The following is a 19,614-nucleotide window of genomic DNA, read 5'->3' on the forward strand; positions in this document are numbered from 1 at the left end:
CCTACTAGATCATGTTCTTACTTTGCCTAAGACAATACACTTTATATCATGAGTTTATATATATATTAAACAAAAATTTCCTTCCTTAGTCTGGAATGCCATGAAATAACAAGAGAAAATTTAAATATTTATAGATTTACTATTATATTTAATTTAATATCTAAAAAGCCCATTAAATCTAAAAAAAATATATTGCGGTGCCTCAAATAAGCATTTTAACAAACAGTTTTAAATTGGTTGGGTTCAAACCACACTTTTTCATGCCCTTGTTTCATAATAAATTTCATGTTTTAATTTTATCTTCAAAGAATATATTCACAAATAGTTCATAGATGTTTCGTCTAAAAACAAAATAGCTTTATTGAAGCATTTCGACAAGCATATCATCATCTACATTGTTAGCATTACCTAACAAACTACACTACTTGATTAAACACCACCTTAGCTGCAGCTACAAACCTAAATACTACGAAGATTCTGCAGAATTTAATCTTACCTCTAGCTGCACAGGGCGGGCAGGCAGTGGCATCATAAATTAGCTTCACGAGGGCAATTCAACATGGCCGTGTAAACAAATGATGACCATAACCAGTCCCAGACTGAATCTAGTGAATGAAGGTCTCCAAACAAGAACCTCAAGGGGTTGGTCTAGAGCTGGGCTTGGGATTAACAGTATTCTTGATAACTCCTGCCTACACTACTGATGAATTTAGTGTTTATGTTCATATGATTCTGCAGATTCTACTTAGTGTTTATGTTCATATGATTCTGCAGATTCTACACTACTGAAGCTAATTTTATGATGCCACTGCCAGCCTACACAACTGAAGATCAACCAAATCTCCTTTGACACACTCTCCACAACCTCTCCCATCAACCAAATGCAAGCACATAGACTTGGCTAAAGATATGATATGTTTTATATATATATATATATATATATATATTTGATGATAATTTTTATTTTTATTTTTAGTTGACTCAACATATAAAATCAATTTTTTAAAGTATAATACAAAAATAAAAACATAATTAAATTAAATTAGAGAGTTTTTTTAATAATTATTATTAGAAATACTTATAAATACTCTTATATAATTTAATCTGAATTTTACTTCTTGTTTTTAAAAATTATATTCTATCAAATAAAATACATGTTATTAATTATATGAACTATTATTGAATATATAAACTGTCAAATAAAATGCATTGTTGATGATATAAACTGTTATTAAATATATAAACTATAAATTATAGAAATAAAATATAATTTATAAAAATTTAGAGAAAATAAAATTTATATAAAATCATAATAGACTTTTTGTAATTATTTCTTCTTATTTTTATTATTGAAAAAGTTTTAGGCACTGTACTTTTATGTTTTTTTTAATATTAAATTTTTTATGTGTTTAAATCATTTTAATATTCAATATCAAAAATAAATTTTAAAAATATTAAATTATTTTGATATATTAAAAAAAACACTTTGTAAACAACAAATAATACACTTTTAAACACTATCGTATACGTATCCTTGGAGGCTTTGGATTCACTAACGTAGGATTCCAAGTTCCAAAAACTTCCTGTCTAAGCTAGATCCACGTCAGACTTGATGACGCATAGGTGTCCACCCCTCCTTCCTCCTCTCCAATTTAATCACCAAACTAATACGCAACTCCAATCAACACCGTTCAATCAACACCGGAAATCGTGATTGGATCAAATCCTACGTACGTACTCCATAGATTTGCTTCTTTACATATAAGCATATGCACCCTATCCTCACCAACAACAACTTAATCGGTTCCAGCGAGGACAAATCACTTAGCTCTCTTCCTTCCTTCCTTCCTTACGACTCTTTTCAGTGTAGAGCAGTCTACCAACATAATACAATGGCCAGCGGTGGCGGCGAGGCTCCACCGATTCCATCGAATGCTAATGGCGGCGAATTTCTACTCTCTCTACTCCAAAGACCTAACCACCATCATCCACCGCACCAGCAGCAACAATCCCAATTTCCTTCGCAATTCCCTCCTTTTATCACACCACAATTACAAAATCAACATCCTCAGCAGCAGCCTCTCGGTTTTGATCCTGCAGTTGCAGCTGTGGGCCCCAGTTTACCACTGCTGCCTCATCAATTGCTGCAATCCAACGGCCGTGATCTTCTCTCTAATACCCCTCCTCTCTGGTCACACAATCTTGGCTTTCCGCAGAAGAACCATGCTTTTCCTCATCCCCACCCCCATGGAAATCAATTCCAAGGGAATCAATATTTAGCAGATGATTTGCAAAGATCAGGGCTTTCAATTGCGGAGGTTAGAGCTAACAACAACAACAACAACAACAACAAAAACAACAACAACAATAATTTGATTCAGCATCTGCCTCAACAGAAGCAACAGTTAGAGCACATGCTACAGTTTGGTTCTTTTTCAAGTGCAATTCCAAGCCCAGCTGACGGTTTAGTCAATGCGAATTTGATGCGAGAAGTAGGACCAGGGAGCAGAAATTTCAATGGATTGGAAAGGAATCGGCATCTCGAGAAGCAAGCAAACTCGCATTCGACGAATTTTGAAGTGCGACTGCCAGGAGCCGGCAGTGGAGGGCGGGGAAACCTTCACAAGGAGCAGCACCAGAATTACAAGTCTCCGCCTCCGGGGTTTTCGAACAAGCCTAGAGGTGGAGGAGGAGGAGGGAATTTGGATCATGGAGGTAGGAGGAGAGAATTAGAGCAGACTATGTATAGGGAAAAGGGAGATTGTAGTGAACTGAACAATGAGAAAGCGAGGAGAAATGAGGGGTCAGTTGAGGTGAGGTTTACGAGGCAGCTTGATCGGCCGGGTCCACCTCCTGTGAGTAATCTTCATTCGGTTTTGGGTTCAGAGATTAAGGAGTCTTCGATCAATTTGGACGGTGAAGATGGAAAGGATGATGGAGGGTTGTTGGATGATCTTGGTGAAGAGCTGATGGATTCTTTGTTGCTTGAGGGTGAATCTGATGGCAAGAAAGACAAGAAGAAGCAAAGTAGCAAGGTCAGTTGTTTTTCTTATCTATTTGGGCTTTGAGCTTTAAAGTCGGTTACTTTATGTGAACCTTTGAATTTTATTTGATGTTTAGGGAATTAAAATTTCAAGTAACTAAGAGTTTGATATGAATCTTCCACTGACATTCTCAGTAGATATGCTTAATGAAAACTGAACTAAGTGTAAGAAAATAGAATTAATGCTTAATAGCAGTTTTTATTATCTTCTCTAATTGTGAATCTGTTGGATTAACTTGTGGTTTGATAATCAGGAGTTTAGATCAGATAGCAGGGGACACAACATACTTAGTCAGAGGATGAGAATGCTTAAAAGGCAAATGCAATGTCGTTTAGATATTGACAGGCTAAATGCTGCTTTTCTTGCAATTTATGAGTCACTGGTACCACTAGAGGAAGAAACAGCGAAGCAGAAGCAATTTTTTATGTTGTTGGAGAAACTAGTTAGCAAGGAATGGCCTGAAGCTCGATTGTACCTATATGGTTCATGTGCCAATTCATTTGGAGTTTCAAAGAGTGATATAGATGTTTGCCTCACAATTGAGGATGCTGAGATTAACAAGTCTGAGGTCCTGTTAAAGTTGGCAGATATATTGCAGGCGGATAACCTCCAGAATGTGCAGGTAAATAAAGATTGCTTTGTCCTTTTAGAGGATAAATAAATTCAGAGATTCCAAAGGGTTGGCAAATTACTTTCTGTTAAATATTTTCTTGCAGTGTTCTGATTAAGGAGTTACCGATAGGCTTTGATTTAGTGCCAAATTGTGGAGCCTGCAGATTAAGTGCTCTATTGGAGCTGTGGTTCAATATGTTTTTCATGAAAATTTGAATTTTTTTTTCTTCAAACTATTTTTTTTAGTTTTTTAGATCGTTTTGATGTGCTGATGTCAAAAATAAATTTGAAAAAAATAAAAAAAAGATTATTTTGGTGCATTTCTTTGAAAAACAATTACCACCACACTCCTAAACACCCCTTAAATAAGCCAGGTTTTGCAATGCTTGGTGACAAATCTGTTCTTTTATTTATGGATTAGTTTTTGTACCACAAATAGATTTACATAATCAATCCTTATGATTGAAAGCTAACATACTTGAAGGCAGTTTTATTGATGAAGGAAATTATTTGAATTATAAACGGAGACAGACATCTTCCAAACAAAGTAGTACACACTAGGACAGCTGGAATACCAGAGCTCTCTCATTTCTTTGAAATTTGATTGCCCAACTAAGAAAAAACTGGAGAGGCCGTTGTGGCTTGGCAAATCCCACAAGAACTGTTTTGGAAAGGCTCCATTCTCAGAAATTCTTGAGTTCTAGTCCATCAACAGCCATGAAAAGGCAAAAGTTGCAAAGAAAGCTCACTTCCATAATGTCTTGCTGTTTTTCCATCTATCCAAACCCATCAAATAGATCAATAATAACTCCTCTGCCTTACTTGCAATGACCCCCTTCTCATCAAGGATATGTAATATGTATAATTGAAAGATATGTGATACAGATAATGATTTTTATTGCTACCTTCAATTGCACTATATGGCCACTGGCAGCTGTGTTTGGCAAGCTGTTTGTGCTTTAATTATGCCTTTAAGAGGACAAAGTTGTATGGTATTACATTTGTAGCGTGCATGTGTTAACATAATTAGATTACCATTACAACTTCATGATTAAAAGCAAAACTTTTTGTTGCTGATTACAATGCTTTGCGACTTGCTGTTTTATGTGATCTATGAGCTACAAGATTTATTTATTATGGCCTACTAACACCTTAGAAATCTTTTTTATATTTTCCTTGTTATTGTTAGGTTGCCTATTATTTTAGACATCTTTAGAGGCCTTTTCTCTTCTTGCAGTTAGGTAATAAAATGAAAATTATTTGATAAGATGGTAACAGGCATGTTTTACAAATGCCCACTTTGGTAAATTTACTCTAGAACCATATTATAATTACAGTTGTGTGTGCTTTCATACATGTGAGCCGACAGCAGCTCTGTACTTGTTGCACACACATTCAGGATGCGTCATCATTTTGTGTGTATTTTGCACATCAATTCAGTGAGCCATTGATTTACCTGGGTAATTTATTGTTCAGTGTTCTCCATGCTTATTTTTCTTTGTACTTGTCCTGTTTGGGCCCTTATTTTCATGTATCCACTTGTGTGAGTGAATGTGTTTCTCCTCTCATTTCTGGTGACTCTATTATCATGTTATTAATGAGTAATTATTTTGTAAGCTTGGTGATATGAGGCCTTATAAGTCATTGCAATTATGTGCTTTTACTGCTTCAGGATGAGATTCATGTTTCTACCTTTTTTGTGTTATATTTACTTTGCAAGTGTTTGGACAGCTCTAAGATGATCAATGCATTTCCTACGGACATATGCGGTTCATTTGCTTGGTCATCTTTTTTTCAGCTATATCTAACCTTGAGGCGCCTCTCAGAAATAATTATCTTGTTTGGATAATTCCTCCATGAGGTTAAAAGTAAGAACATGCTCTGAAAAAATAAGGTAGTATCCTTTGTGAGATTAAATGTGAGAAAAAGCCCTTGGAAAATAATTTAGAGATATGGAAGTCAATAATGGATCCTTATGTAGGTGCCTTGTCAATCCAGTTATAACTTAATTACTATCCATTTCTTTCTTAATGTGATGTCTTCTTTTCCGCATCACTTATTGATTTTGGTTTATTCCCCTTTAAAATTGCTATGCTGTTTGGATGTCTTGTTTGATCTTCTTGGTGAGTCCATAATCCCATCTCTTTTGCAGGCATTGACTCGGGCTAGGGTTCCCATAGTAAAGCTTATGGATCCAGTGACTGGCATCTCTTGTGACATCTGCCTAAACAATGTTTTGGCTGTTGTGAATACCAAGCTTCTTCGGGATTATGCACAAATAGATGTGAGATTACGGCAGTTAGCTTTTATAGTGAAACATTGGGCCAAGTCAAGAGGAGTAAATGCAACTTACCAAGGGACCCTATCTAGCTATGCGTGAGTCATCACTAAAGAATTACTATATTTTCCGAAACTTTTCATAGGCCTATATGATACATAGACTTTTTTTTCGTTGACTGTGTTTTTGGTGGCTCATATTTCTTTCTTTTCAGGTATGTTTTAATGTGCATTCATTTCTTACAGCAGCGTAGACCTGCTATCCTTCCATGCTTACAGGTCTGTATTTCTATTCTGCTTGTTTATTTTGGAGTTCTTGGTAGTTATTTGGACATTTCAGCATATGCACATGCCGTGCTTTAATGCGATTCTTGCCCAAAGATTAAGGGAATTGACGTGCTTTTGATTTCCTTTCACCCTTATTAAATTACTTCAGTTGAATAGATGAATGTCCCATAAAGCAATAGCTGGGGAAATATGAACCTTTTGCTGGTTATCAGCTCAGAATTTTCAGTTTTAGTTAGTGATTATGTGTCATAGCATGGTGATCTCTGCCGTGTTGCCAAACTATTTACTTTTCAGTCTTATATGGTACTGGACATTTGTTCTCGATTGAGTAGCGAGGCCAAGAGGATATCTAAATATCATCCTCTGCTTTATTTTATCAAGTAATTCCTGCCATATTGTTGCATCTGATCACACTTCATAGGGTAATGTATGCTTTACTGAAATAAGTTCACTGAATCAGTTTGTTGATTACAACAACCATTGGAGTGACCTCAGTGGTGGGTCCCACAAAGAACCCATCATGAATTGGTTATGATTTCCGGGAAACTCATTTAGGACATATTTGGACAATAGCATTATCCAGCTTCAAAATCTTCTACCTGAATAAAGCATTTCAAAGTGAAATTTGCTGCTTGTTTTCTTACTTTTGTCTTTTGCTGTAAATTTGGCTTGTTCCTTAATTTTGTGAGCTGCTCTCTTTCAGGAAATGGGAACAACATACTCTGCTATTGTAGATGATATTCGGTGTGCTTACTTTGATCAAGTTGAGAAACTCCGCGGTTTTGGATCTCGTAACAAGGAAACAATTGCTCAATTAGTATGGGCATTTTTCAATTATTGGGCATATCGTCATGATTATGCAAATGGTGTTATATCTGTTCGAACAGGAAGCATACTCAGGTGATATGTACAGTCCAGCATCCTTTAGTAGGATTTTTATTAAGCCAGCTATGTGATAACATATACATGCATTGTAATTATTTCATATCATCGCAAAGGATAGAAAGCTCTCTTTTTCTCTCCTCATAATGTAGGTGAAACTGAGAGTCAAATGATTTTCGTTCTGCTTATGGTCAGCTGAGATGTTTCGCACCCTTGACTAACTGTATTCCGTGTTTGTTTTCTTACAGCAAACGGGAAAAGGACTGGACAAGGAGGATTGGGAATGATCGACATTTGATATGCATAGAGGACCCCTTTGAGATATCTCATGACCTTGGTAGAGTTGTGGATAAATTCAGCATAAAAGTTCTGAGAGAGGAGTTTGAGCGCGCAGCAGATATCATGCAGCACGACCCGAATCCCTGTGTAACGCTTTTTGAACCCTATAACACTCCTAGATGACTAGTCTCTACTTGGAGAACCATAATAGATGTATTTATGTCCGAGTTATACCCTGCGTGTAAAGTCACTTCAGTCATCTTATCCTCATCTCTATATATGCCTTCTGCTCGTCTTATGTTTTGTCTGTTCTTCTATTCTTGTCCCCAGTAAATTCTTCAAGTTCTTACTTTAGGTCTTGCCGGCTGACTGAAAGTCACCTATTATTACTCTCTGTAATGGACTCCAAGATGTTCCAACTTCCAACCACCTCGGAAGGTGTAACTAGGGGAAGTAACAGAATTATAGTACAGCTTCTTGTCCTAGTTGTTTCGCTGGCTCTTTACTCCGAGGTTGGTTTGTGCGGTGTTTAACAGAGAGGGGAGTGAATTCTCTTGCATGGTCAAAATTGGAAATGGCATGCAACTATACGTGCAAGATTTTCCTTTTTTTATTTACAAGCTGATATACATCAGTGATTAGTTGGATGTGGTAGAAGGGAGGGGAGTTGGGTTTTTAATATCTGCCACGCATGGTAGCAACGTTGAGGGACTGACTAACTTCAATGATCTCTTGCATGAGGTGTCAAGAATTTCACCAGTGAGCTAGATGGACGATAGTACATGGTAGGGGTGTGCAAAAAAACTGGAAAACCAAATAAACTGAGAAAATTGAGAAAAAATTAATCGAAAAAACTGAACTAAAAAAAAAAACCGATTAGAATAGTTAGGAAAAATCCCGGTTCGGTTTAATTTTTGGTTTTGTAATGCAGGAACCGGTTAACCTGGACCGAACCAAACCGGTTCTGAAAAAGGCATTATAAATAGAAAAATTAACCCCCCCCCCTCTCACTCTTTCTCTCCTACCCTAGCCGCCCTCTCTTTCTCTCCATCTCCCTCCCAGCAGCCCCCTCTCCCCTCCCCCTCCCCCTCTCCCTCTCCCTCTCACTCTTTCTCTCTAACCCTCTCTTTCTCTTTGATCATCGTCAGTAGAATAAAGGATTCTCTTCATCGCTGCAACAACCTGTGGAAAAAACACGACATGACGATTTAGAACTTGGGAGAATAGTTAGTTACTGGGCTAAACAATCTGATAGAAATGCCTCCATGGGTATTTTTAGAACAGAAACAGTACTGGTAGGTTTTCAATCCCAGGGCTCTGACACAAAATCTCAATATCTCTCAGCTTTGCAAAGTAAAAGTCCCTCTCCTTCTCAAGGCTATCCACTGACAACTTCAACTCGGTGATCTGCATATCAATTTGTATTATTAGATTCTAGTTGTGAAAAGGCATTTTACTGGCGAGTTTGAGAAGAAATACGAGCATATAGGTTGTCTCGGTTTTTTGAAATAAAAAACCAAACAAGACCGGATCGAAACGGTCGTTTGACTCGGTTTTGGTTCGGTTTTTTTTTTTTTAAAAAAGAGAACCGGTTTGATTGTTTTTTTCAGTTCAAAACTGAACAGAATAAAAAATAATCACCCCTGTATGGTTAGTTACTGGATAGGTGCCTTTGGCCATGTTGCAGGAGCTAATTATTTTAAAAGTAAAAAAAGATGTTAAGGTGATATAATATTTTTAAAGAAATAAGAAAAATTTAAGACTTCTTATTAATATCCTGATTATGTTATGTTTAATAAATTTATTTAATTTAATAATATGATTAAAAAATTAATAATAAAAAAAATGATAAAAAAATGATAATAATTAACTATATAAAAAAAATTGTTAATATTATAATCGGTAAGAAAAGAAAAAAAAAGTTGTCAATATTATATTCATGGTGTTTACGCAACCACATCAAATCTAAAATACTAAAATGACAGAAAAAATAATAAATGAAAAAAAAGAAATGACAGAAAAAATAATAAATTAAAAAAATTAAAAAAATATCTCGAATAAAATATTAAAAGTAAAACTAGTATTATAATCAAAATTTCTTATCTATAATAATTTCCCTACATCATTTAACTTTTGTGCATGTAAGGAGTCAAAGGCATTGTCTTAATTTCTTGTTAAAAAAATTCAAACCATTATTTTGAAAGAAAAAAACCTTATTCTGATTTATTGAAACATAGTTATAAAAATAGGTGTTGGGAGTTTTGCTTTTACGACCTTCTTCGCCATCACGAAACAGCTATTAATTATTTTATAAAATATATATGATAATTGCATTCTATCTCCCTTATTAAAATATTTAAACGTTGCATTGAGGCCTCGGCTTGGCGGTGGAAGGAGCTTGTCTCCTTCCGTTGCTTCTGAGTTCGAGTTTCTCATGTGCACACCTGTCATCCCCGCGATGTTTTATATGCCAACTTGGTTTGCAGGGTGTTTAGTGGGCCGTGAGATTAGTCATGGTGCGCGCAAAAATGACCCGAACACCTATATAAATAAAAAAATATATATATATTTAAACGTTAATATAAGGTATTCTCTGATATGAATATTCTATCATCATATATGCATCTTTATCTTTATATATATATATATTATACAATAGCTGTAATTTTCATTACTATTTCTCAATAATATGTGATAAAACACTTTTATTGAAGATGTTTATGTCAGTCAATGAATTATATATTTATTTAATCATCATAATCCTCGTTTAGTTATCTACGTGAGTAGCTCCACAAAAGAAAAGGAAAAACAAAAAAATTCAATGCTAGAGATATGCACACACTATACTAACTTAACTTCAGAAACATGATAACAGTACCGGATCATCCTCGCCATGAAAATTTTTCTTTATAAAAATCAATAACTAAGGGTTTGTGATTAATCCAACGTACAACCCTAGTAGCATCTCTTTGGACTGATCGATTGAAATGCCTTGCTGGTTTTGTTGATGGACCTTGATAAGAATGGAGACTTTTACAGGTCTTGCAAGTATTTGCTAAAATTATTTGTGCCATGAAAGTGTAAACGAGGAAGAAAGCATCTTTGATTTTGTCATCCTCCCTTACTGTGTGAACTAAACATTTTTTCTCTCCATACTATCTTCTTCTGAACCAACTACACATTTCATGGAAGGTACGAAACCAAAAGGCAAAAACAGGCTGTTTACTCTCCATGTGTTGCGTGGCCGTCCCCTAGCTAAGGAACGTGAACAGAAGGAGTTTCTTTGACTCAGGTCTGATACCATGGTTGATTAATAACCTGGCTGACCGTGAGTGTGATAGGAATGGATATCCATGGACGTTGTTATTTGGGTGTGCATCATGGAACATCTGGAAACGACGTAATCAGGGGATTTTGGGGGGAGGAAGCACAGCAGCCGCAAGCACTGTAAAGGCAATCCACAGCTTGACAGGTGACTCACAGAGGGCAATTGACTTCGCTGATTGCAGTTCACATGAGCTTAAGGAAGTTATACTGGTGGGATGGGCGTATCCTCCCATGGAGAGGATGAAGTTAAGCGTGGACGGGTGTGGTAAAGGTAATCCAGGTGTGGCTGGAGCAGTATGGGCAGTGGTTACTGGTCTAGAGCTGGCATGGCCAGTGGTTCTTCGCAGATTGATTCTGGAGATGGATTCTGATAATTTCTTCCCATTCGTAGAGCTTGAAGCAGAGCATAGAAAGAAGTAAAAGGATTATTCTAATAATTTCTTTTATTATAGAAGCCTAATGTGGCATACTGAATAAATGCGTGTTTGGTACTGAAATTTAATAGTTTTTTTTTTTTATATATATATATAAATACTTTTAATTATTTCTTTTTTTGGTCTTAACTTCAACCAATCTAAACTATATAAAAAATAAAAATCAATTTTAAAAAAACTTTAAAAATAGAAATTACAACGATGCAAACGGACACTAATATGTGTGTCTTGTTAAAATATATAACTTGGCAGAATCGCCATGGTTTTGCCGAGGAGTGCCTCGTCTCTATCAAAAGAAAAGGAAAGAAAAACCCCCTTCTCTCCCGAGCTTCTGTTCTCAAGATGGCAGTCTCTACTGATTGTCACAAAGCCCAGCAAGACTTCCCCAAAGTCCTGATTCTCAAACCAATTTCGTTCATCGCTCACGTTGGTGAACAACACTATGCATCTAACAAATTCACTTTCTTGAAAGCCTATGACTCCTCACTCCCTCTACACCAATTCTTGTCCACTCACTCTCCCTCTATAAAAGCCATCCTCGCCTCTGTTGGCACACCCATAACCGCTGACATCCTGCAGCTGTTGCCAGAGGTCGGTGTGGTTGTCACTACTAGTGTCGGACTTAACCAGGTTGACCTCCCTGAGTGCCGCCGGCGTGGTATTAAGGTTGCCAATGCAGGCAGTGTTTTTTCAGATGACGTGGCTGATTTTGCTGTTGGGTTGTTAATTGATGTTTTGAGGAAGGTCTCGGCGAGTGATGGATATGTGAGGAAAGGGCTTTGGGCTACTAAAGGGGACTACCCTCTTGGTTCTAAGGTTTAGATTAAATTCCTCTCTATTTTATATCCATTTTGTCTTCTTGGTTCTTAATGCTAATTCTTGATTGCCTGTGGATTCTTAATTTTGTTTATCAGAGAGAAAATGTTGCCTCATGATAAAGGAACTGATAATTGTTGAGGGTTGAGGATCTTTGAGCAAAGAACACCTATGCATTTAAATAGTTCGTCATTTTAATTTTGTTGCTGAATATTAAGAATCATAATTTGATGACTAAAACCATTCCATTTCTTGACAATGAGACAAATGGAGATAAAAATTTCTATCTTGACAAAAAACGCGATTGAATTGCACCCTCTAATCAACTGATTATTTAAGTTATTTCCCCCCCTTTTGTGAGTGGTGATTTCAGTTGGGAGGCAAGCGAATTGGGATTGTTGGATTGGGAAATATTGGATTTGCAGTTGCTAAAAGGTTAGAGGCTTTTGGGTGCGGTATCTCATATAATTCCAGGAAGAGAAAACCGCATGTTTCATACCCTTTCTACGAAAGTGTCTGTGAACTTGCAGCTAATTGCGATGTTCTTGTGATATGTTGTGAATTAACTGACCAAACCCGCCACATGATCAACAAGGAAGTACTGTCAGCATTGGGGAAGGAAGGTGTCATTGTAAATATCGGACGCGGGGCTATCATCAATGAGAAGGAAATGGTGCAGTGTTTGGTGCAAGGAGAGATTGCTGGCGCTGGTTTAGATGTGTTTGAAAATGAGCCAGATGTTCCTGTGGAGCTCTTTGCAATGGACAATGTTGTTCTGTCACCACATGTTGCCGTCTTCACTCCAGAATCATTTTTGGATTTAAGGGACCTCGTGATGGGGAATCTGGAAGCTTTCTTCTCAAATAAACCACTACTTTCTGAATATGGGGATTGATGGATGTTTTAATTAACTCTGCTATTCGCAGGTTAGTTTTTTAACTTTCTTCTAATAGATCCCTGTTAGTGAACACATTTCAACTAGGTATGGATTTTGATCATTATATTGATTGGTATTATATCACTGGCCATGCTATCTGTAACGAGTCATGCTTTATTCTCGTGGCATTTGTTCATACACTACTAAGGAATAATAATCTTTACCAGAAAAGAGAAGGAAAAATTCAATGGATGGCCTGCTTAAGACACTAATAAGAATTAATACATTTTTTTTTTTTTTTGAGAAGATGTAACACAATTAATTTCTTGTGAATACACTAGTCTCTGAATGTGGCTGACCTGCTTAAGACAGGTCTTGAGAGGGGCTTAGTCATGCGCCCAAGAGCTGGCTGGTCACGCCCTTGATGCTAAAATCATAAAATAGAAAGAGACTTAGTTAGGGTCAGTTTGAGTTATTAGCATATGTTTTTAAGGTTGAATGTTAGTAGTCAATGTATACTAAATTAGGAAATTAGTTCTGTTAAGGAAAAACGATTCCGATCACAAACTGAAAAAGGGAACATATCAATTTGGAATAAAAGAGAAAGCCAGATTATCCCGGGCACCTTCCCCTGATTAAAAGGATTACTGAAAATTCTACCCGCTTTTCCTCTTGTTTTTCCAAAAATCCAACTTTTCCTCTACACCATGCCTTCTTGTACATGTGGACCAATCAAATAAAAATAAAGTAAGAAATAATTTTAATTTACAAGTGCCAGTGAGAAAGGATTCAGTGATGGGCATACCAACACTGAAGTATTTAGGTGGTATTGTTTCTTGCAAACGGAATCTCTTTTCCATCAGAAGAAGATTGACGAATGTTTGTTTCATTGTGTGGTTATTTGGTGTCAACTATAAGCATAACAATCTCTTCCTCTTTCTGTGACTCTCGAGCAAAATTTGTTTGATTCCTTGTAGTAATTGTCCTACAATCTGCATGCGTGCAGGAAATAACTGAGTAATGAACAAGAAAGTTAATGAGATGTCAAAGATGATGCCGTGCTATCAGTACTTGATAGTTGTGTATAGCCTGTATTGGAGGGGAAAGTTTTGCACAAGAACCTTTTTATGGCCATCAGTGTCGAGTATATTAGATGTTTAAACCTCTAATCCCTGCCATTGTTTATCAATGACGCTTTAAGCAAGACATTGAAGATCGATACATGGTCAATTTCTTATACTTCATACGTGTTAAACTCCACGAGGATGCTGGTCACATTGATTGCCCAAGTATTTGCACTCTATTTATGATCATTGCAGGATTAGATTACACAGCTTTGCATATTGATAGCCTTAGATGGATGAAGTATTTCCGTGCATTATTGGTTCCACATTGACAGTAGGATTGTTCTCCAAAAACTTGACACGCCAGAGCAGGATTGTTGTTTAATTCTGTGTTTATTCAGAGTCGAGAAGGACAGTTCCTAATCATTGCTAAACCAGACAAAGTTTGAAGTAGAACTCCTTTCCTCAATCGTTCCTAATCAAAATTACCCACCATGCCTGTCGTGACCTCGAAAACAACAAGAGAGAGTGTAGTAAACCAGCTTTATTTCTTCGTATTTCCCCCATTGTCTAGCAGATGCTATGGCACGGGGCTTTTGTATTCTGCACACATCCTATCAACAAATTAATGCATAGTTTTGCCTTGCTCCTTCAATCACATTACATCAGGACTTGGACAACAAATTTTCCATTATGTTCTGTTTTGAATAACGTTACACGTTAGCATAGTTTCACATGATGGATCCATTTCACCTTCTCCATGAGAATATTGCCTTGTATTTTGGAAAAATTAGTCTGCACATTGGTTTTTGTGAATCATGTCTCCATAGAATTTTCCTTAAATCTGTATCTCCTAACTCAGAATCTGTACAAACAAAAGCCTACCGTCTCAGGATCCCAAGACCCTCAATGGAACACGAACAATACCATCAGCATCAATCCCAAGACATTCTGCAAATGCTAGCACTTCAACCACTGCCGTTCTTCAAATACCATGGGTCCAATTAGCAAATAAGTTATGTCGGATTTGTAGGAAATAAAATAGGAAGTGATATTGCAAATAAAACATGGAATTATTGTTTCAGATTTTTAGGAGTTTTTGTTTCATGTTTTCTGGTCTTGTAACCAGAACTATTGAAAGAATAAGAAAGAAAATTCTTCTTCTTTCCAAAAACCTACATGGTATCAGAGCCTCGGTGCTCTTTTGTTTTTTCTTCAGCGCTCTTCTCTTCGGAACCATTCCATTAAATTGCTGGCATCGTTGAAATGCTATGTTATACCGATTTCTTCTTTAATTATTATTGCTAGAGAAGTGATTGTTGAGAGCATAATTGATGGGAATGTAATACTCATGTTTACTTTAAAATGAAAAAAAAAATCTAATGAAGTGTTTTTGTGTTTAGTTCATCTTTAAGAATTCATGACAAAAGTTTATTCTTTTATCCTTAAGATTTAAAGTATATAATTTGACAACAAGATATTTATCTCTTTTAATATAAACACTTGTATTAATTTGTATTTAATTAAAATAAATTTAATTTTGTAAAATTATAATTATTGAGTAAAATAATATATTTACCAACAAATCTCATAGCGGCACATATGTTAATTATTTGGTACTAAATTAAAGTCACTAAACACATATTAATTGTTTAAATTTATATTCTAGGAAATTCGTAAACAATTAAAATATTGTTATATTTTTATAAATATTAGTTATCTATTAAAAAAAACAAACTTTAAATGAGATTAGTTTTATTATTTAAAAAATATGAGGATATCTGAGTAAAAAAATTATTAATAAAAATAAGGCTAACTAGATTGATAGGTTAATCTTTATATATATATATATATATATAATTCTTAAAATAACAGATCTCATCCAAAGTAGATTATAGATTCCAAAGCATAAGGAAAAGCCATAGCATAGCGTGGCATCACGATTGACAGTGACCATCACTTCATTCTTCACCATGATTCCAGAAGATACCTTTCCTTTTTATCTCATTTGCAAGCTATCTGCTCTGTTTGTTTTGCCAATTTTTTTTTAGCTTCAAATACTTTATAGGGCACCCTCTATTTAATTCATAAAAAAAATCAAGAATTTTCCATTTCCGTTGATGGAGGATCAAGAAGAACAGCAAGATAACACGAGTGATCAAAACCACAAACCGCAAGACCTACCGCAAGTCCTACTCCTAAAACCACCACCAGTCCTGTCCGTTATAGGAGAACAACCTTTTTTTATCAAACAAATATCAATTCTTGAAAGCATGGGAATCCCCTCTCCCTTTACTTCAGTTTCTTACCGCACATGCTGACTCTATCCAAGCCATTCTCTGCTCGGGTGCCGCTCCAGTCACAGATGATTTACTCCAGCTGCTTCCCTCCGTGCGTCTTGTCGTCACTGCCAGCGCTGGTACTAATCACATTGATTTGGAGGCATGCCACCGTCGTGGAATCTCCGTAACCAACGCGGGCAATGTGTTTTCTGACGATGGCGCGGATGCGGCAGTGGGGTTGTTGATTGATGTGCTGAGAAAGATTACAGCTTCTGATCGGTATGTGAGGCAGGGGCTTTGGGTCAATAAAGGAGACTACCCTCCTGGTTCTAAGGTCATGAATCATGATCATCCCTTAGTTATCAATCATGTTATTTGGTTTAAGAATTTTTTGGTGACCACCACCATTCTGTTTTCTGATTCTTTGTGGTATTGGCTGTTGATAATTTCAGTTGAGAGGCAAGCGAGTCGGTATTGTCGGATTGGGAGGCATTGGCTTGGAAATTGCTAATAGGCTAGAGGCTTTTGGCTGCAATGTTTTGTATAATTCAAGAAAGAAAAAGGCACATCTTTCGTATCCATTCTATTCCGATGTCCGCCAGCTCGCAGCCAATAGTGATGCCCTAATCATTTGTTGCGCATTGACGGACCAAACCCGCCACATGATCGATAAGGATGTCTTTTTAGCATTGGGGAAGGAAGGTGTCATCGTTAACATTGGACGAGGGGCTATTGTTGACGAGAAGGAAATGGTGCGGTGTTTGGTGCATGGAGAGATTGCAGGTGCTGGGCTAGATGTGTTCGAGAACGAGCCTGATGTTCCAAAAGAGCTCTTTGAATTGGATAATGTTGTTCTATCTCCTCATAGAGCTGTCTTTACCCCAGAATCTTTCATGGCCCTGTGTGAACTTGTGGTAGGCAATCTGGAAGCTTTTTTTTCCAACTCACCCTTACTTTCACCTGTCATTGATGTATGATTAATGCACATTATCGCCTTAGCTTTAGCTTCTACAATCTTAATAAAATAGGAGTCCAAAGAGGCCTGTAATTCTAGCAACATCATCAAACCAGTCCTAAATTGAGAATGGATCATCATCGTCAAGAAAATAATCATCAAACCTACTCCCAAAAGTCCTAGTCCTTGAACCACCGCTAGAATTCAAATATTATAGAGGCAAACTCTCCCAAAAACTCCAATTCTCGACACCATGGGACTCACCACTTCCTTTAGACTACTTCTTGAGCACTCATCCAAGCAATCTCTTTCATGGAACCTGTCCACTCAACGCCAACATTATAAGGCTGTTGCCATCACCGAGCCTTATTGTCACCGCAAGTGCTGGACTCAACCAAATCGACTTGCAGGAGTGTTGAAGGAGAGGGATATCTGTAGCTTATGCTGGAAGCCTGTTTTCTGAAGATGATGCTGATATAGCAGTAGGGCTGTTGATTGATGTGCCGAGAAAGATATCGACTGGTAATCGGTATGTGACACAAGGGTTGTGGGATAACAAACCTCTATGTTCTAAGGGAAGGATTTGATCTATGTATTAATATCCTGTTTCTATGTATTAATCCATATATCAACTGGATTATTGATAACCTGTTTCTATGTATTAATCTATATATCAACTGGATTATTGATATCCTGTTTCTATGTATGATTGATGATTGTGATTTGTTTTTTGTAAAGATGTTCAAGGTTGTTGTTTCAGTTAGGAGGCGAGAAAGTTGGGATTGTTGGACTTGGAAGCATTGGCCAAGAAGCTGCAAAAGGGCTTGAGCACGATGGCTGCAATATCTTGTACAACTCAAGGACCAAGAAGTCATCTGTGCCCTATCCATGCTATTCAAATGCCTGTGAAGTAGTGGCTAACTGCGAGGTCCTCATAATTTGTTGTGAATTAAATGATCAGACTCGCCACATGATTAGCAAGGAAGTGCTTTTAGCATTGGGGAAGAGAGGATTGATTATTGATGTCGGACGAGGGGCTGTTATAGATGAGGAAGAGATGGTGAGATGCTTGATTGATGCAAGGAGAGATCGCAGATGATGGATTGGATGTGTTTGAGAATGAGCCTGATGTTCCAAATAAACCTTTTTCTGCTGTAATAATGGATGGATGAACAATACTATAATTCTCTCTGTTTGCAGCTGCTGGTTAGTCTGTCATGAATTAATTCTAGTATTTCGATATTGATATTTTGTCCTTAAATATTTATTATTTTCATGGATACATTGCTTCTTTTTGGAAATTCTAACTGGATTTCGAGGTCTAGAAGTACTGATTAACCTAAGCTACTTGCTACACTGAACTTTTAGTTTCATCACCATCTTTACCGTAAACCATTCTTTCTATTCAACCACAATATTTACTTGTTTTTTCTTGTAATTTTACTTTGCATTAGTATTCTTTACTTTTAATAATTTGTAATTTCTTTGTATATTTTTCGTAATATGATTTAAATTCCTGTAATAAATTAAAGTCGCTCGAGGTAGCTATAGAATTTTCGGACTGGTTAAGAAAAAAAACAGACAAGCTGAAGGTGGTCGAAATTAATGAAAATCCAGAGAAACACTGGCCAGGGAGTGCAGGTGGTGGTGGGATTTATGGCCAGACGTGGGGTCATGGGCTTAGAATCTGGGCTTTTAGTTCAAGTCCAGCTACTGAGAAGTGGGCTATGGACTATTTTTCTTTTCCTTTCCTTTTCCTTTTTATGGACTAAATCTTGGTTCGAATCTTGGCCACCCCAAGTCATCATTGAATCTGATGATTTAACTGTCTAGAACCAAACCGTGTACCTGGACATTTTTATTTTCGATAGCTCAGAAAAAAATACAGCAAGCACCTGGTAAGCAATAAAAGCAGTCAAGGAGAAAACAAGGTATAGATTTGAAGTAAACTATCATCAATTCATTGATTTAGGTTATGTTTGATAAGATTTTTGAAAATTAATTTAAGTTTTTTTTTTTTTTAATTTTGATTGAAAAGAAGTTACGAGTGGATCTAGTTAGAAACAATTTTAGATTAAAAAAAAATATGTTATAAAATTGAGTCGAATCTTGATTTAATAAAAAGTTAAGATTTTTAACTATTAACTTGTAAATTATAACTAATGCTACATTTATTCTTCAATAATTTGTTCTGAATTTAATTCTTATCAAATATTTTTATAAATTAAAGTCATTTTAGTTCTTTTTTATCATAAATTAATTATTTATAAAAATAACTTTAAAGTCATGACTCAAAAGTAAAAAAAAACGAACTCCTAATTAATATGTTAATCATTCATGGTTAAATATTTGTTAGTTAAATAGTTTAGAGTTTATGCAATTCCACATTTAGGACATATATAGCCCACCATTTATAATATGATGAGATTTACCTGAATATGTATAAAAAAGGTGGTCAGTATTCACTCCGAATCGGG

At 36.2% G+C, this 19,614-nt stretch overlaps 3 protein-coding genes and 1 pseudogene across 8 annotated transcripts; all 4 read left to right on the forward strand.

Moving 5' to 3' along the window:
* Positions 1-1,775: 1,775 nt before the first annotated feature.
* LOC118041267 (UTP:RNA uridylyltransferase 1) lies at positions 1,776-7,689 on the forward strand. Its single transcript, XM_035048542.2, has 6 exons — positions 1,776-3,035; positions 3,298-3,666; positions 5,809-6,032; positions 6,149-6,212; positions 6,925-7,121; positions 7,352-7,689. The coding sequence occupies exons 1-6, from the start codon at positions 1,893-1,895 to the stop codon at positions 7,563-7,565; spliced, it is 2,211 nt and encodes a 736-aa protein (XP_034904433.1). The 5' UTR covers positions 1,776-1,892; the 3' UTR covers positions 7,566-7,689.
* Positions 7,690-11,353: 3,664 nt separating this feature from the next.
* Positions 11,354-18,529, forward strand: LOC118041265 (glyoxylate/hydroxypyruvate reductase HPR3-like). Of its 6 annotated transcripts, none has more exons than XM_073404524.1 (3): positions 11,354-11,959; positions 12,333-12,885; positions 17,898-18,529. In XM_073404524.1, exons 1-2 carry the CDS (start codon positions 11,363-11,365, stop codon positions 12,852-12,854), a joined length of 1,119 nt encoding a protein of 372 aa, XP_073260625.1. In that variant the 5' UTR covers positions 11,354-11,362; the 3' UTR covers positions 12,855-12,885; positions 17,898-18,529. The 6 variants fall into 6 exon arrangements, with proteins under 6 accessions (XP_073260625.1, XP_034904429.1, XP_034904428.1 ...); XM_035048538.2 differs by lacking the exon at positions 17,898-18,529 and adding an exon at positions 14,763-14,984; XM_035048537.2 differs by lacking the exon at positions 17,898-18,529 and adding an exon at positions 14,781-14,984.
* LOC118041266 (glyoxylate/hydroxypyruvate reductase HPR3-like) lies at positions 15,812-17,826 on the forward strand (annotated as a pseudogene).
* LOC118041916 (glyoxylate/hydroxypyruvate reductase HPR3-like) lies at positions 17,391-18,236 on the forward strand. Its single transcript, XM_035049420.1, has 3 exons — positions 17,391-17,514; positions 17,603-17,666; positions 17,876-18,236. Exons 1-3 carry the CDS (start codon positions 17,391-17,393, stop codon positions 18,234-18,236), a joined length of 549 nt encoding a protein of 182 aa, XP_034905311.1.
* Positions 18,530-19,614: the final 1,085 nt, after the last annotated feature.

Source organism: Populus alba, chromosome 14, assembly GCF_005239225.2.
Source record: "Populus alba chromosome 14, ASM523922v2, whole genome shotgun sequence".
NCBI classification, from domain to species: domain Eukaryota; kingdom Viridiplantae; phylum Streptophyta; class Magnoliopsida; order Malpighiales; family Salicaceae; genus Populus; species Populus alba.

What these genes read in the sequence shown, in the direction of transcription:
- LOC118041267 (XM_035048542.2), top strand. Translation starts at nt 1,893, where the DNA reads ATGGCCAGCGGTGGCGGCGAGGCTCCACCGATTCCATCGAATGCTAAT. An exon ending in CTATCCTTCCATGCTTACAG is followed by an intron (nt 6,213 to 6,924) that starts GTCTGTATTTCT and finishes GCTCTCTTTCAG; the next exon opens with GAAATGGGAACAACATACTC. An exon ending in CGAACAGGAAGCATACTCAG is followed by an intron (nt 7,122 to 7,351) that starts GTGATATGTACA and finishes GTTTTCTTACAG; the next exon opens with CAAACGGGAAAAGGACTGGA.
- LOC118041265 (XM_073404524.1), top strand. Translation starts at nt 11,363, where the DNA reads ATGTGTGTCTTGTTAAAATATATAACTTGGCAGAATCGCCATGGTTTT. An exon ending in ACTACCCTCTTGGTTCTAAG is followed by an intron (nt 11,960 to 12,332) that starts GTTTAGATTAAA and finishes TGGTGATTTCAG; the next exon opens with TTGGGAGGCAAGCGAATTGG.
- LOC118041916 (XM_035049420.1), top strand. Translation starts at nt 17,391, where the DNA reads ATGGGACTCACCACTTCCTTTAGACTACTTCTTGAGCACTCATCCAAG. An exon ending in CACCGAGCCTTATTGTCACC is followed by an intron (nt 17,515 to 17,602) that starts GCAAGTGCTGGA and finishes TGTTTTCTGAAG; the next exon opens with ATGATGCTGATATAGCAGTA. An exon ending in AAGATATCGACTGGTAATCG is followed by an intron (nt 17,667 to 17,875) that starts GTATGTGACACA and finishes TTTTTTGTAAAG; the next exon opens with ATGTTCAAGGTTGTTGTTTC.